Genomic DNA, 14375 nt, shown 5'->3' with positions numbered 1-14375 from the left:
TTGTAGTAGGTGCAGGCAGATGGTCAACAGGTTTTTGATTTGTTCTGGATTGCTAATTATATCCTAGATCCCAGATATATGATCCTGAGCTGTCTTGGATCTTTCAAAACCAGTTTACCTTTTTGTTATTTAGTCATTTATGAGCCAGAGTGAGCCAGGATGTACAGTCTCCATAAAAAGAGAAGAGAAAGCTTTCTGGTATAGTTACTAGACCAGTAGAATCCCACATGCAAAGAACTCAGAGGTTTCATACAATACTTGAAGTTTAAATGCAAGAACTTCTTAATACTTCTGCTGCATCTATTAAAATAATCTCTGAAATTTCTGTACCTACAAAAGCTTGTATCTGTTGCAACTAACCTTGCAATGTTGTTTCAGCTATGAAAATTGTATTTTCATAGAGATAACTGGTCCTTGCATGCTGATAAACTTTGATATATCAACAAGTAGATGAAGCAGAATCAACAATATTATACTCTTCTTTAAAATGAATTTGGCCATGTTCTTATTTTTATCTGCTTCTTTCTGATCATCTATTTTCATCTTCATCCCAATATTTATTTACTTAATGTATTACTTTTTTTCTCTGTTCCCTCAGCCTCTTCCTTTCTTGTTTATAGAAACTCTTTTGAGTGAGAAACTCTCACTATTGCCTCTACACCATCTAAGTCGGATTTTCTTTTCTTTCCCTCTCCGTCTGTGAGAGGAAATGATAACTTCTCCTCCTCTAAAGGCTGTAGAAGTCTCCTTTCTCAGTCTGTTCTGTTGTATGTTTGGGGGTCTTCCCACATGGTGAGAAGGGAAAAGAAATCCCTTCTCAAGCTGCCCTCCATTTGGAGTGAGCAGAAGCTTTCAGCCTCCCATTCAACCACAAAAATACAGGCGATGTGCTGAGAAAACTTGTAATTATCAAGGCCATGTGCAAGGGCAAGAAATAAAAGAAATGGTGCTATACACAGCAAAATAGATCTGTTGAGACAGCAACAACAGTTGGTAACTGCAATCATATTTGCAGGTGACACTATATAGAAGTAACAGAAGAAAGAAAAGGTAACCAGAAGCAGTTGTTTAATCTGGAAGGGAAATGAAGCTCAAGGACACAGTGAAGAGTTATTTAAAAAAGGTAGGAGGAGAATCACAGAAGGACAAAATAATGTAAACCAAASGAGGGCAGGATTTTGCAAGAGAAATTTAATTGTGTGAGAACATGACAGATCACAAAACCGGTGTTCTCACTCTCATACGTGGCAAAGAGGAGTCTAAAGTCTTAGGAAGATCTGCAGAGTGGGCGAACTGCCCCTGCCAGATAGCGAGGGCATCTGAGCATTCAGTACGCTCAGAGTTGACAAGGAAATGGCAGTAGCTGGAGAAACYAGAGTGACTAAAGGGTTTTTTTTGTGTATGTTTCTGTTTTTAAGATGGGAGAGACAAACATAYGCCTACACTGGGAGGAGAAAGAGTCACGCAAACTGGAGAGGTGGATGAGAAGAGCAAGGGCATGAAGAGGTGAAAAGAAGGAGATGAAATGCGACGGAACCACTGAGGCAAGTAGAGGGATTTCACATCGAAAGTGATAAAGGTGGGGAGAGAATTGGATGAGGAGAATGGGAAAGAATATAAGAAGTGGGGAAGAAAGAGAGGCTATTTTATTTTATCAGTGAAGCACAGAGTAGGAGTCAGAGGCACTACTCCCAACTCTGCTAGTGCTACATGGAGTGACTATAGGGAAATCATTTCAATTTTCTGGGTTTAATGCTTACAATCTGTAGGATGTTGATAACACAAATTTCTCAGTGCCCTGAAGCTTCTTGAAGAAAAGGTGCTGTATTAGCATGGAACATTTTTATTCTTTTGTAAAAGGAGAACAAAGAAAAGAGAATTCAAATGTAGTGTTCCCTGCTGTCCTGCTTAAGCAACTATTCTAACAGAGGTAGAATCCAAAGAGAAATACCCAGCTCGTCTCATTYTTGAAGGCACTGGGCATTCTGAGTATCCTCACTCGACTTGGTAGYCAGAGGTCCCAGTTACACCTGACAAGAGTTCTAAGAAAAAGGCAAACTATTTTGTATGATGAACTAGATAAAAGGACAACTCTTCTGAAGAATGTACTTATAACAGCAATTTTAAAACTTGGCAGGGAAGAGGACAAATTAGAAACTATTTGGAGGTTTCATTTATTAATTCAGATTGAAAGGTACTGGCTAAAATGCTCTGTGAGAGAATCCTGCAGGAAACCGTGCATAGTAATTAATTAAGCTATTATGAATGCTGTTTTTATTCTTAACCTCACTTTTGAGATAGGAGCTAACAGGACCTGGAAGTCAGTGACAATAACCTAAATACATATTTTAAGACTTTATTAAGTATAGGAAAAGCAYGTGATAGGGTTGGATGAATCTCTGTTCTGTTCTGAAACATTTTTAAGTTATTTACAGGTTTGATGCTCACCTAAACCTGGAATCTTAAAAACGAAAATATAGTGGAAATACGTCGTCTTATTGCCTCCGAATGTCCCTATATAACATTGTCTCAAAATCAGAGAATTAAAATAATTATGGAAAAGAKTAACAATGTTATATGAAGTTTGCCCATATCCTATGGTTAGAGACTCATAAAACATTGAAATTCTTGGAATTTTAAATTAGACTTTACTAACATATTTAATAAATGAAGAAAATTGGTTTTATAGGATAGCATTCTATTTTTTTTTTTCCTTAAATGAAATTATAATTTGGCAGAAAAAGGAATTGAGTAATTGGGGTTATATATACCATAGAAAACTAATGGCATAGTTCACACCCTGGCATTGATTGAATATAGCAAAGGGGGATTTGTGCAGATGAAGATTGCTTCAYCATTCCATACACAGAAAATTAAAATTTAAATGAGATGTATTTGATTACTAATTCAACACATAAACATGAAAAGAATCCTGAACACTACAGTTCAGCTTGGACTGAATGCTAAATCCATCRTCCTGGAACTGGTTTCCTAAACTGAATTGATTCCACATCTGAAACCAGTTTTCAAAGCTGGTGTTCCCTAACGTGTATTTGAGGTGCTTGTCCCTAGTTCCTCTCTTTATAAGATAATTCTTTACAAAGAGAAAATGTTTTAAAATAGTTTTACGTTACCTTCTATGTAATATATATATATATATATATAAATGTACATAATACATACAAAAATAGATACATTATTCTCACTGGGGATCTTAGGCTGGTTCTCTAAGGAAGTAATGCTCTTAACTAGGACCTAGGAGTCTTAGTATGGTATTAGAGGCCTTATAACACTAATAAYGTACTCACAAATCTCAGCCCAGGGAAGCAATTTGTTATCCCYGAACCACATTTATACAAGCTGCAGTTGTAACTATATGCACTATATGTAACTGTATGACAAATRATGCACATCATTTTTTATACATGTATTTCATAAAGCCTATGACTTGCTATTTTTGTCCAATGAAATACAGTATAGATTATTTAAAAACTAAATAGCATAAAAGCAAGGACTAAAAAAATTCTAGCAGCTAAATGATGCTTTGACTGGATTAACAATTGGAGAAACAAAATTTGACAAGACAAAAACAAAGAGTGAAAAAGAGGATATGAAAGATGTCTAATCTACAAAATGAAAACATAAATGAAGTAAAACATACTGACAAGTGAGGTGAAAAACTGAAGATGTTCCAGCAGAAAAGTTCTTGTAGAAAACCTCACCATTTCTGGCTACTTCTGCTATGATGTTAGCTACTTTTGCAGTGCAGGATGACTGTGGCGTCAACAGACTCGCGAACACCTGAAGAACTCCGCTTTTCTGGATTTTCTCACTTGTCTCCGTATCTGAAAAATACATCGCACAAAAATGATTTGAGTATTAGCCTGCCTTGTGAAAAAAAAGAAAAGCACGGGAAAGTCGAACCTTCTTAAATGTAATTCTCAAAGCAACTATTTTTCTATGTAAGAAGCAGAGACTGATGTTTCAGTGATCATATTTATTTGACATGATTGGCTTACAGAACTTAACACTTTATCTTTCATGATCAGTTAAGTCAGTTCATAAGTGACTCTCCGATGTCAGTAAATGCATACACATACCCACGTATACATAGAGAAACTACTGCAGAGACTGGTGGAAAGAATTAAGGTTGTGGAGTGATGTGCAGCAGCTGGATGTATTAGGTAGAAATCAAGCTCCAGTACTCTGAAGTGACTAACTGCAGGAAACCACACAAGGAGTGAAGGGGGACCTCATTAGGCAGCTCAATGCAGCATGCAAGTCTAAAACTGTAGAAGATGGAGAACTAACCAGAGCCTGCTCTAAACTCTTCCCCTCAGCTAGAGTATCTTCAGAGTTACTTTGCTAAGCTACAGTAGCCCTGGTATGGTCCCAGTCGCAGGGAACGGAAAAAGGATCGCTGAGGTCCTTTCTTCCTGTAGCACAGAAGACACAAATGGGCCCCACCTAGCATTGCTGGACAACAGCTCTGTAACAAACTGAAAATCATCACTGATTCAGTAGCATTTAAAGAAATGGTACTAGATGCTAGAATGCCTTAGGCTAATGCTTTTAAATAACTGTTCGGACCCAGAAACTACAGGCCAGTCAGTCTCACCTCCATCCCTGGAAATGTGATGGAACTGCTCATCTTGGATGTCATCTCTAAGCATGTGGAGGAAAAGAAGGTGATCAGGAGTGGATTCACCAAGGGGAAGTCCTGCTTAACCAATTTGATAGCTGCCTGTGATGGAATGACTGGCTGGGTAGATGAGGGGAGAGCAGTGGACATTGTCTACCGTGACTTCAGCAAGGCTTTTGACACTGTCTCCCATAACATCCTCATAGGCAAGCTCAGGAAGTGTGGGTTAGATGAGCAGACAGTGAGGTGGATTGAGAACTGGCTGAAAGGCAGAGCTCAGAGGGTCGTCATCAGTGGCATGGAGTCTAGTTGGAGGCCTGTGGCTAGTGGCATCCCCCAGGGCTCAGTACTGGGTCCCATCCTGTTCAGCTTCTTCATCAGTGACCTGGAGGAGGGGACAGAGTGCCTCCTCAGCAAGTTTGCTGATGCTACCAAGCTGGGAGGAGCGGCTGACACACCTGAGGGCTGTGCTGCCATTCAGAGAGACCTGGACAGGCTGGAAAGGTGGGCAGAGAGGATCCTCATGAAGTTCAGCAAGGGCAAGTGCAGAGTCCTGCACTTAGGGAGGAATAGCCCCATGCATCAGTACAGGCCGGAGGCTGACCTGCTGGAAAGCAGCTCTGCTCTGAACGCAAGTCTGTTGTTCTACAGCCCCCCTCTCTTAGWGGCATTTTTAGGTGCTGTAACATGCACGAGACCCTCACATCACTTAAAAATAAAAGCACTGTAAGTGCAAGTCAAAATGAAAATCACTAGAACTTGCTAGCGTCAGTGAGAAACAGATGTAGGCCATTCCTGTAGCTGGCTGGCAGACATTTCAGAGACTGCTCTTCTTGGCTCTAAGTTCAACTTTCTTCTGTTTCTCAGAAACACCCTTACTCTTGTGTAAGAGCTATCAAGACAGTGAGGCTGGACAGCAATGACAAAAAACAATGTATTTTGTATTTATATAGYATCTTTCAAATCAGTGTGTAAAGTGAGGGATATTGTGTATTTCTGAACAGCAAAGTAGTAGCTTTTTTTCAAAAACAAACAAACCCATTCTCTGTTTTCCCTGTAATCAAGCAGACACTTCTGTGTACCACAACTACTTAAGTCTTCTAGGGTAGTGGTTCACAACCACAGTGCTTCCACTGTGAACAGCCGCTGCTGATTCACCAGGTTCACCACCTCCTTGTCCTCCTTCCCATTCTCAGGCCTACAATTACCTTTTTGCTCGTGGCAGCTCCRGGACCACCCCTGCTGCCAGCACAAGCCTGGCAGAGTTTACTCASGGGAGCCTGGTGGCTCTCACACGCTGTGCAGCTGCCGCACAGGTTGGGAGCCAGCGATGTCTAGGCGGCAGATAGCGGATTAGGAAGGGAGAACTTCAAGCTTGGATTGCACTTGTGCCACTGTATGTTTCTGCACTTCCTGTGTTATTTTGGGATGCTGGTCTTTGGCTAGGACTACTCATTTATAGTAGTGACGACACCTGATTACAGTCAGGCTTGGTACAAAATGAAAATTGATTAATTGAAGTCTATTACAGAGTTTTAACCTATATATAATGCAAATACTAATTATTGTTAATCTGTCTGCATCTAGTTAACTGCAATGTTTTTAATGCTCTGAAAAGCCCTCTCAGTAAATACAATGTAAATGAGTTAKGACTGACTTGGAAGCTTTTAGAAGTTTTGATATATAGCCTGTACTTTGTAAATATATGCTCCTACGGATATATATGGATAAAAGAAAAGTTGGAATCCWGAGAAAATCCTATCAAGACTAAAGACTGCTGCAGACATATCTTATGTATCTAGTAAAGAAGAGATTCTTCCCTCCACCTAAGTTAAAAACCAAAAGTGCAGGATTCAAAACTGAAAATGGAGATATCTGCTAACCTGCATAATCTTAGTCAGAATTAGYGGGCAGGAGATATTAATGTATTTTCTCCTGCCAAACTGCTGATTAATACAGTATCCAGTCTTATTTTTATGGTCTGCACTTCGATGGACTCATTATTGTGCAATGTGTAAGCTGCACAAATAGAACAAAATATATTCTGCAAGAAGTTGGAGAAATAAAATTAAATGCTTCTTCAGGCCAGTTGTGTGTAGTAGATGTGCTCTGATTTATTTTATTAAGGTAAGCAAGGGAGTGCCAATAAATAGACGGTACTTAATAGACCTGTCGGAAATTGGAATATCAGCTAGCTGGTACCACAAMGATGAAAACAGAAACAACACTGACCTTTTTCTCACTCTTAAGCATTACAAGAGCCACAACTGCATATACCCTCCCCTTGAAAAAAACAACATCTCGCTGTCTYGTTACCCCGGCAGAGTATTAATGTGAAGCTTCTGCTAGTTACAAAGGAGGAAACTCTGATTATTTTGTCTAGCAGCATCCCYCTGCTGTCAYAGGGCACGGATACCCAGCCTTTGAGCCACCCTCTCCAAGCAAGTGCCCAAGCRTAACTGCTTGAGGGGAACCACAGGTCACCCTGGCATCAGGCAAGAAGATGGCCACTAGCTACACAGCCCACAGTGCACCTGGAGGCATTTTGCCAGTAGTTGCCGTGGGTGTAAAAAACGCCACAGAGCATTTCAACTTGTCCAGCAGAAGTCTACCTAAGTCCTACACTTCATCTGCAGAGCATCTATTATTTAGCACTTGGTGTAATACACAAATTAATCCAGTGCTGAAATAAAGATATAAGAGTATGACATTGCATTTTATGGCAGTTTACATGTCTGTGTGTGACTATGTGCACAAGCGTATGTGCAGTTCAAGACCCTATTTTGCAGGATGCCCTGAAGGCAAACTGTGGTAGTAAAAGTTGCAGCTGCAGAGAGAGTTGTAAAGTAAATAACTAAACCAAATCAAGCCAAGCTTTTCTTCTCCTTTGACTCTTCCACTTGCAACTAGCGAGTGGCTCTGTGAGGGCAAGGGCTTTAGGAAAAAGCATGGACTTGGATAGGCTGCCCACCTATTAATGCTGACGTGCCTCTGTCCCTTTCTGCTCAGCTTCCTGTAACGGTCCTGCATAAAAGGCAAAGGGACACCTGACAAATAGACACCTGTGAGTGATAGAAAGGAAGGGAAAAGGGGGTGGTGGTTATTCTTTCAAAAAGGAAGATGGAGGGTCAGGTTTATATAGCAATATTTACAGTATGACTGTGAAAACCATTATTTAGTTTTCCTCCTGCAAAGCCCAAGACTAGGAAATCATATGCTCATATTGCCAGAGGGCTGATGGCCACAGCCCATCCTCGGCTTAGCAACAATTTGGGGTTTGTTGAGAATTATAAAGTTGCTGATGGTTTTAGCACAGGCGGTTCTCAATTCTTCTATTTATCTGTTCTCTTCACAGGCACTGACAAAGGCCTAGCTGGGTTCCTGTTTTGTGCAGGTATGCGTGAGAGAGGTATTATTTGTTAAGGATATGTATCTGCTGCATGCTAGTTTCATTCCAAGCTTCCTACTAAATCATTAGAAAGATAAACTCTACTGAAATGTTATTTTGCTACAATATACTGTCAGTTGTGGTTGGATCAAGTAAAACCAAGCGATGGTTTCACAGGTGCAAGAAAGATCTAAGCAAAGTCTTCACGTATAATCTATTCTCATGTTCTCCATAATGGAAGAGAAAGAGAATTACAGCCAGTATTAACCATGTGCTAACACGTTGGCGTTTGCCTGCCACTTAAACTCCTTTAGCAGAACTGCATGCATCCCCTTTCAAATCTGTTACATTTGCAGCTTAAGGAGACCTGATAATCTAGGCAGCCTGATGTTAGAGTGCCGTGCTTAAAAATCCTTTTGCTGTACGTGCATGTCCTGACTTCAAATGCTTTCTTTTACAGCCTGATTTTCAGTCTGCATCCACCCACCCACCCTACAGAGCACCCCCTGCTCCTTATCTCAAAGCAAAGAAACTGTAGGACTGTAATAATGCTGCTTAGGAACAGTCCCTTCACACACAGCACAGTTCAGTGATGTTCCAGGGCAATGTAATTGYGGGGGAAAAAAAATTAAGGTTAAACTTGCAGCTTCAGATGTCTGCTTATATTGCTAGGTATCAAGATAAAGAGTATGTTAGATCACACAGTGCCAAAATCTTATTAATGTCATAGCAGAGTGATTAAAATGTCGATATCCTTGCTGTTCACGGTTTTTGTAGTGCCTGGAGTCAAAATAATAAAGGGTGTGGGCAGGAAATTCTTTAATGCCACAGATCAGAGCTGGAGAGCTGAGCACCAGGGCTATCAGGCTGCTTAATTAAGTAGCAGAAATCACTGTAGGAAAAAAAAAATCCAATGAGTGTTTCAAATTAAATTGTACACTCTTTCCCTTTTAGCTCTATTTCTTGTTAAATTTYACTCTTCTCTGTTTCACTCTTTTCTCATCTCTGCATCATTTCCTCCATCTTCATATGAAGAAAAAGGCACAGAGGGGGAAGGGAAGGGAAAGGCGTATTTGTCAGAAGTGCTACTTGCTAACAGAAGGAAGCTATTGGTGCATCGGTCTTGTCCTCTTTGAACAATAAGTTTCAGCTACACTATTAGATGGTTTTGCACTACAAGCAATTTTGTATTCTAGCAGAAAAAGAGTTTAAAATAACCCAACAGTAGTGACAGCGTAGTGCTGCAATAATTCCAACGTTGCAGAGCTTTGCATGAAAAATGAGGCACACCACAGAACTGTAAATGAGCAACTCCACGAGTGTTCTCTGAAAAATGTACGTATTATAGCTGCAAATACGTTTTATAAACCTCCTGAAACCACTGTAGAAAATTATCTTTGCTTTCTAATGTCCCTCCCACATGTACTCTCATCAGAAAGAGGAGGATGAACACATGAATAAATAATGACGAGCCATGTATATCCTGAAAGAAACCTTCCATTTGCTCTATCAGAAGGCAGAGGGGAGGAGAATTGAGGGGGCAAAGGATATCTTTCTAATAGTCACCGTCCCGTTCACCACAGTAAAAGTGGTTCATCTGACCCAGAACATGTATTCACGCTTTCTCAGTATATTGCCTCCCTCAAGAAGAACTGTCTGTCTCTCTGTAGTCTCCTACTGTATTTCCAAACCACAAAATGGAGATTTTTAGTCTGACTACAGGAACRTGAAAAAGTGGGTTGTAGAGAGTCTCAGTAAAAAGAGATGATCTCATGCACCAAAGCATACTGCTAATACAGGAGGATTTTGCCTAACGCTTCTTAGCCAAAAAGACCGTCCCAATTATCAAGATTTATCTTACAGAATAAAGTCCACTATTAATAATTTATATAGAGAAACAGTTTACATACAGAAACAAACACATAAAATGACTTTCTGATGGCATGTTCCTCCCCACATGGGGAAATACCCACAAACAGAAGCTGCTTCTTCACCTCCCCTTCAAACCAGACCCCAGGAGGTGGGGAGGGAAGCTTCTCCCTTAGCTGCATAAACATTTTTATCATGGTGTTTGCTCTTTGGTCTGACCCTGCTCAAGAAATAGAGATAGTGCAACAAACAGATGTTTATAATTACAATCTCAGCTCTAACAAGGGAGAAAGGACAGACGGAGAGAGGCAGATTCACCAACCAATTAGCTGCCTGATCCCCACTGATTAAATATTCTAAAAGCTCTATTCAAAGAATAAAAGTGAATCTCAGGACGAGACCCACCGCTCRAAAAGCCTGTTGCAGGTACCAATGCAATAATTTAATGAATATACATAACAACTTTGGCTTCCATGAGGAAATACGCATATTAATCCTGTCATGGACACAGCACACACGGCAGCATATTGAAGCGAGGCAGCTACGATTCTGTGATTTCCTGAACTAGATCTAGTTCAGAGCCGTGACAGATAAAGTTGGGTGGATTTAGTTGAGTTAGATACTATCGCCAGTTCATGGTCTGGCATCTTAGTACAACTGCAGTTCTGTCATCCATGAGCAGCTTTGATTTTTATAATCAGCTTGTGTGGACATTTTAACCGGCCTCCTCYATTGTTTGTACAAATGGGATTTACTATAGGACTGAGTGAAGCCTTAAGTATCCTTGTGCTTTAAGTTTTCAATCTGTATAACAGAAACACAAGACTCATAGTGTAAAATCCTTTTTCTGCATTTGATTTAGTTTAAAAATCTAATCAGATTTTAAAGCTGTGCATAATATATGCAGGAAATGTTTCATATTCCTTTTAAGCAATGTCTTAAGAGTGCTCTCAAGCAAGCCCAAATGCATGCTGTGAAATTCTGTCCAATGCTTTTTGGGAGACTATGTCTACAGATAAAGGACTTCTCTTATTCAAGTTCCTTGAATAATAGTTTAAAAAAGTTTTGCTGGCCAAACAGGTTAAGGAAAAAGCCTAATTTTAAAAATGATCGTGTTTATAACTCACAAGGGACTGGGTCAAAGCTAAGAATGAAATTTAAAACCTAAAATTATGAATTACATGATCACACAATACAAATTTTTGTAAAGAACAGATCATTCCCTTTGCTTCTATATTGCATTTCAAAAATGCTGTCTAGAAAGAAATTTCTAAATTCTGTTATCTGGAATTGGTATTTGCTGAAGCCCTCTGAGAAGAAAAATATATAATATTTAATCTTTATTTGGCACATTGTATATTTGGAATTTARCACTTGGATAAATATCATTTAACTATTTGGCACTAACTAAATACATCACTATTATGAGGAATTTATGTAAAATATAAGCCCACTAAGCAGCAGTGATTACCATTCAGTATCATTAGGCTAAGCCAGTTTACTGGGAGACAGTCCAATAGAAACCAGTCACCTTGATTGAGTGTGTTCCACTTAAACAGGTATACTGTAATAATATACAAAGCACTCACCTTAAAACATTCCTGGATTGCGTGTATATAGTACCATGAAAATGCACTAGCTTCATGAGCTAAATGCAATAAGCATCCTTCTGTGGCAAAGAGAAGAAACACTTGATGTCTGAGACAGAATGCCCTCCTACAAAAAATGCATCGGGATTCTGCTACTTTCAGAAACACATTTAATGAAGGTAAACTTAAACTTAATGGCAGGTAATAAGCTTAAGTGGCTGAGCTGGCCTAATTAGATTCGAACCTCTGACTCCACTATGAGAGATCATCAACTTCAGAGACACACCAGAAATTGTTGCTAGTTTGAAAATGCTAGTGTAAGATGTGCTCTCTTTCTGATTTTGAGTGTTTTCTACCAGCAAAAGCCCTTCTGTTGATGCAGCTATACTGCAAAGGCTAGAAAAAATGGGGGGGGGAAGCTTGTTTTGTTGGTAGTGTTACTTTTTGAGGCAAGGTAAAGGATACTGTAGCAAAGGAATATTTTGGACAGTAGAAACTGCATCTAGATATAGAGTTTCTATCCTCTCTGTTGCAAAGCAGGGCGAGGACCTCCTGAGCAGCAGAATATAAATCAAAACTATCCCTCTATATGAAAATGCTCCTGCCAAAATTCCTTCACCTGTAATCAATTATCATTTTATGTGAGCACTAGACTTGGATAGTATGCATACAAGCCAATCAAAATGTTTTTTGGTCTTTATTATGTTCAAAGATATTGATTTCTATTAATATTTATGTTTTGAAATATTATTCAACTGTAAAGGCTAAATAACGATGTTATGTTTTTTGTTTTACTTTTTATTGCATTATGTCCACCATCAAGAAGACCAGATTTAGATGACGTTCAGTGAAGATAGCATATTGGGAAATAAACTAGGAATATACCTTTGAAGAAAACATACTTTCCTTGACTCACTGCGACGCACAATCTGTAAAAATCAAGACTGATGGTGACCCAAAACAAAGGAATTGCAAAAAGATGTTGCACACATTCTGGCTCTGAACATGCAAATGCTTTACTGTGTTCATAGCTTTACATACACAAGTAGGCCTCCTGAGCTCCATGGTACTCCCTAAAGATAAGAATCTCTGTGCTTACAGGTAAGAATATATCCAAATGTTTGTAGAATCAGCACCTTTATTTATATTATTTTCACTATTTTTATTCTGTGCTCTGGACAYGGGCACTACAGTGTTCTACAACATACTAAGCAAAATCAACACAGATGATGAGTATAAGCAGCTGCTCCAGAAGGCAGTGGGTATTACAAAGATAGGGCATCTCTCACAGCTTAGACAGCTGCATTTAATTAGTTGGAGTTTTTTTCAAAATTATCTTTAAATCTGACCTTCCTTTCTCCTGTATCTTTTTGCCCTTTTAAAAATCTTATGTACTACTTTATTCTTTGTTACTCATCTGCTCTTACTCTCACCTCTTTTTTTTCATTTCTTTTCCCTGTACCACTGAGGTCCAAAGAAGCAGGATCAAGGCTTAGCAGCTGCTAAACAGACAACACTCYATGTCTCAAATGTGCAAAGAAAACAAGCTGTTCAAGGTACTGCAGGCAGCTCAGTGCTAATATTTTAGTAGTTTCCTAGAAAAACTAGGACTAGTAAAGAAGTAAAATCCTTGTAATAGGTTAAGGCCATTATTTTGCTATAGGATATTTTTCATTCCAGCAGATAATTATAGATTATAGTAGAAAATCAGCAGTAATACTGTTCTGCTTTTGTCTTTTTGGTGAGGGTGTGTGTGAGAGATTCTAGTTTTCACCTATATATTTGCATTTTGTGGATATATACCATAAATGTTTCTTGCTTGTTTGAATGCTCCACCTGGGAGACACTGCTGCACATGGGACTAACAGGCAGGCAGAGATGCTGCATCAGAATATGCRCCCACAAGCGTCATTGCCTCTCCTGCATGTGGATGACACAGAGTGGAGATCACTGGGGGGCAGGCCTGGGGAGGCTCTCATAAGAGCAAAAATCTACTTGGAAGGGGGATTTGCTAAAAAGGGGTAGGGAGATGCCATTTGACATCGGACTGAATTGTACTAGTTACCCATTGGGTTAACAGGCCACTGATCAAATTGATGTCACTGTCCACACGCTTGCCCGTGATACGCTATCATGCTGTATTTGTGCACTGGCCAGTGTTAACAGAGCTGACTTGATAGTGGTGTGTATTAAATCTGTGTTGGGATGCTGACTGCACTTCTTTTTTTATATAAAACAACAATAGCTGAGAGTTAATCTTACATGGGAAGATYAGAATATGGCCTACAGGTGGTTCCTTTTGTATTGTTTCAACCTGTAAGGCTGAACAAGAATTCACAATCAAAGCAGTGCTGCTCAATCAAAATCTACCTGATGTAAAAAACCCTCCTTTTACTCTCATTCTCCTCAAACACTCTCTTCAGAACTAAAAAAGGCTAACGAGGTTTAAGGCAAGGTGTGCTTAAGCAAACTGTGGCATGCTGAGTTTTTTTCCTCCATGTTTCTGAAAGGGAAAGGCATCAGCTTAAAATGTCTAGCCAGTAGAAAAAAAAAAGGAAAGTGATTTTAAGTACTGTTTATAGCTTACAATACCTCCTCTAGGACAAGAAGCTCTACAACTATTTTTTTTTTTTTTTAACGTTTCAGGGGTGAAGATAACAAGTCCGATATTAATGTGTGAGAGAATCATGGAAACAAAATGTGAAATGACTACTGCTTGATCCTGTATGTGCTAAACAGGTACAAAATTTCACTGAAACCAGATAGTACTCTAATGGGCTAGGAGTTAAGCAAACAGATGCTTCCTTGGTGCTACCAATGAAAAAAATGAAATGATTATGTATGCAGAACTGCCAAAGATGTACAAAAAGGAAACAGACAAAAAAAA

General features: G+C 39.3%; 1 protein-coding gene across 4 annotated transcripts in view; it reads right to left on the bottom strand.

Moving 5' to 3' along the window:
- Positions 1 to 14375, bottom strand: part of RAP1GDS1 (Rap1 GTPase-GDP dissociation stimulator 1) — a 104623-nt gene that overhangs the window by 44092 nt on the left and 46156 nt on the right. For 3 of the 4 annotated variants that reach the window (XM_085325635.1, XM_085325638.1, XM_085325636.1), the window contains exon 3: positions 3723 to 3845. In XM_085325635.1, the coding sequence (XP_085181761.1) occupies positions 3723 to 3845 (123 nt within the window). The other variant, XM_085325639.1, reaches the window with a different exon arrangement.

Source organism: Rhea americana, unplaced genomic scaffold, assembly GCF_003343005.1.
Source record: "Rhea americana isolate MKP2758 unplaced genomic scaffold, rheAme1 scaffold_99, whole genome shotgun sequence".
NCBI lineage: Eukaryota > Metazoa > Chordata > Aves > Rheiformes > Rheidae > Rhea > Rhea americana.
The sequence above is the reverse complement of the archived record's forward strand: the minus strand, read 5'-3'. Positions and strand labels throughout refer to the sequence as shown.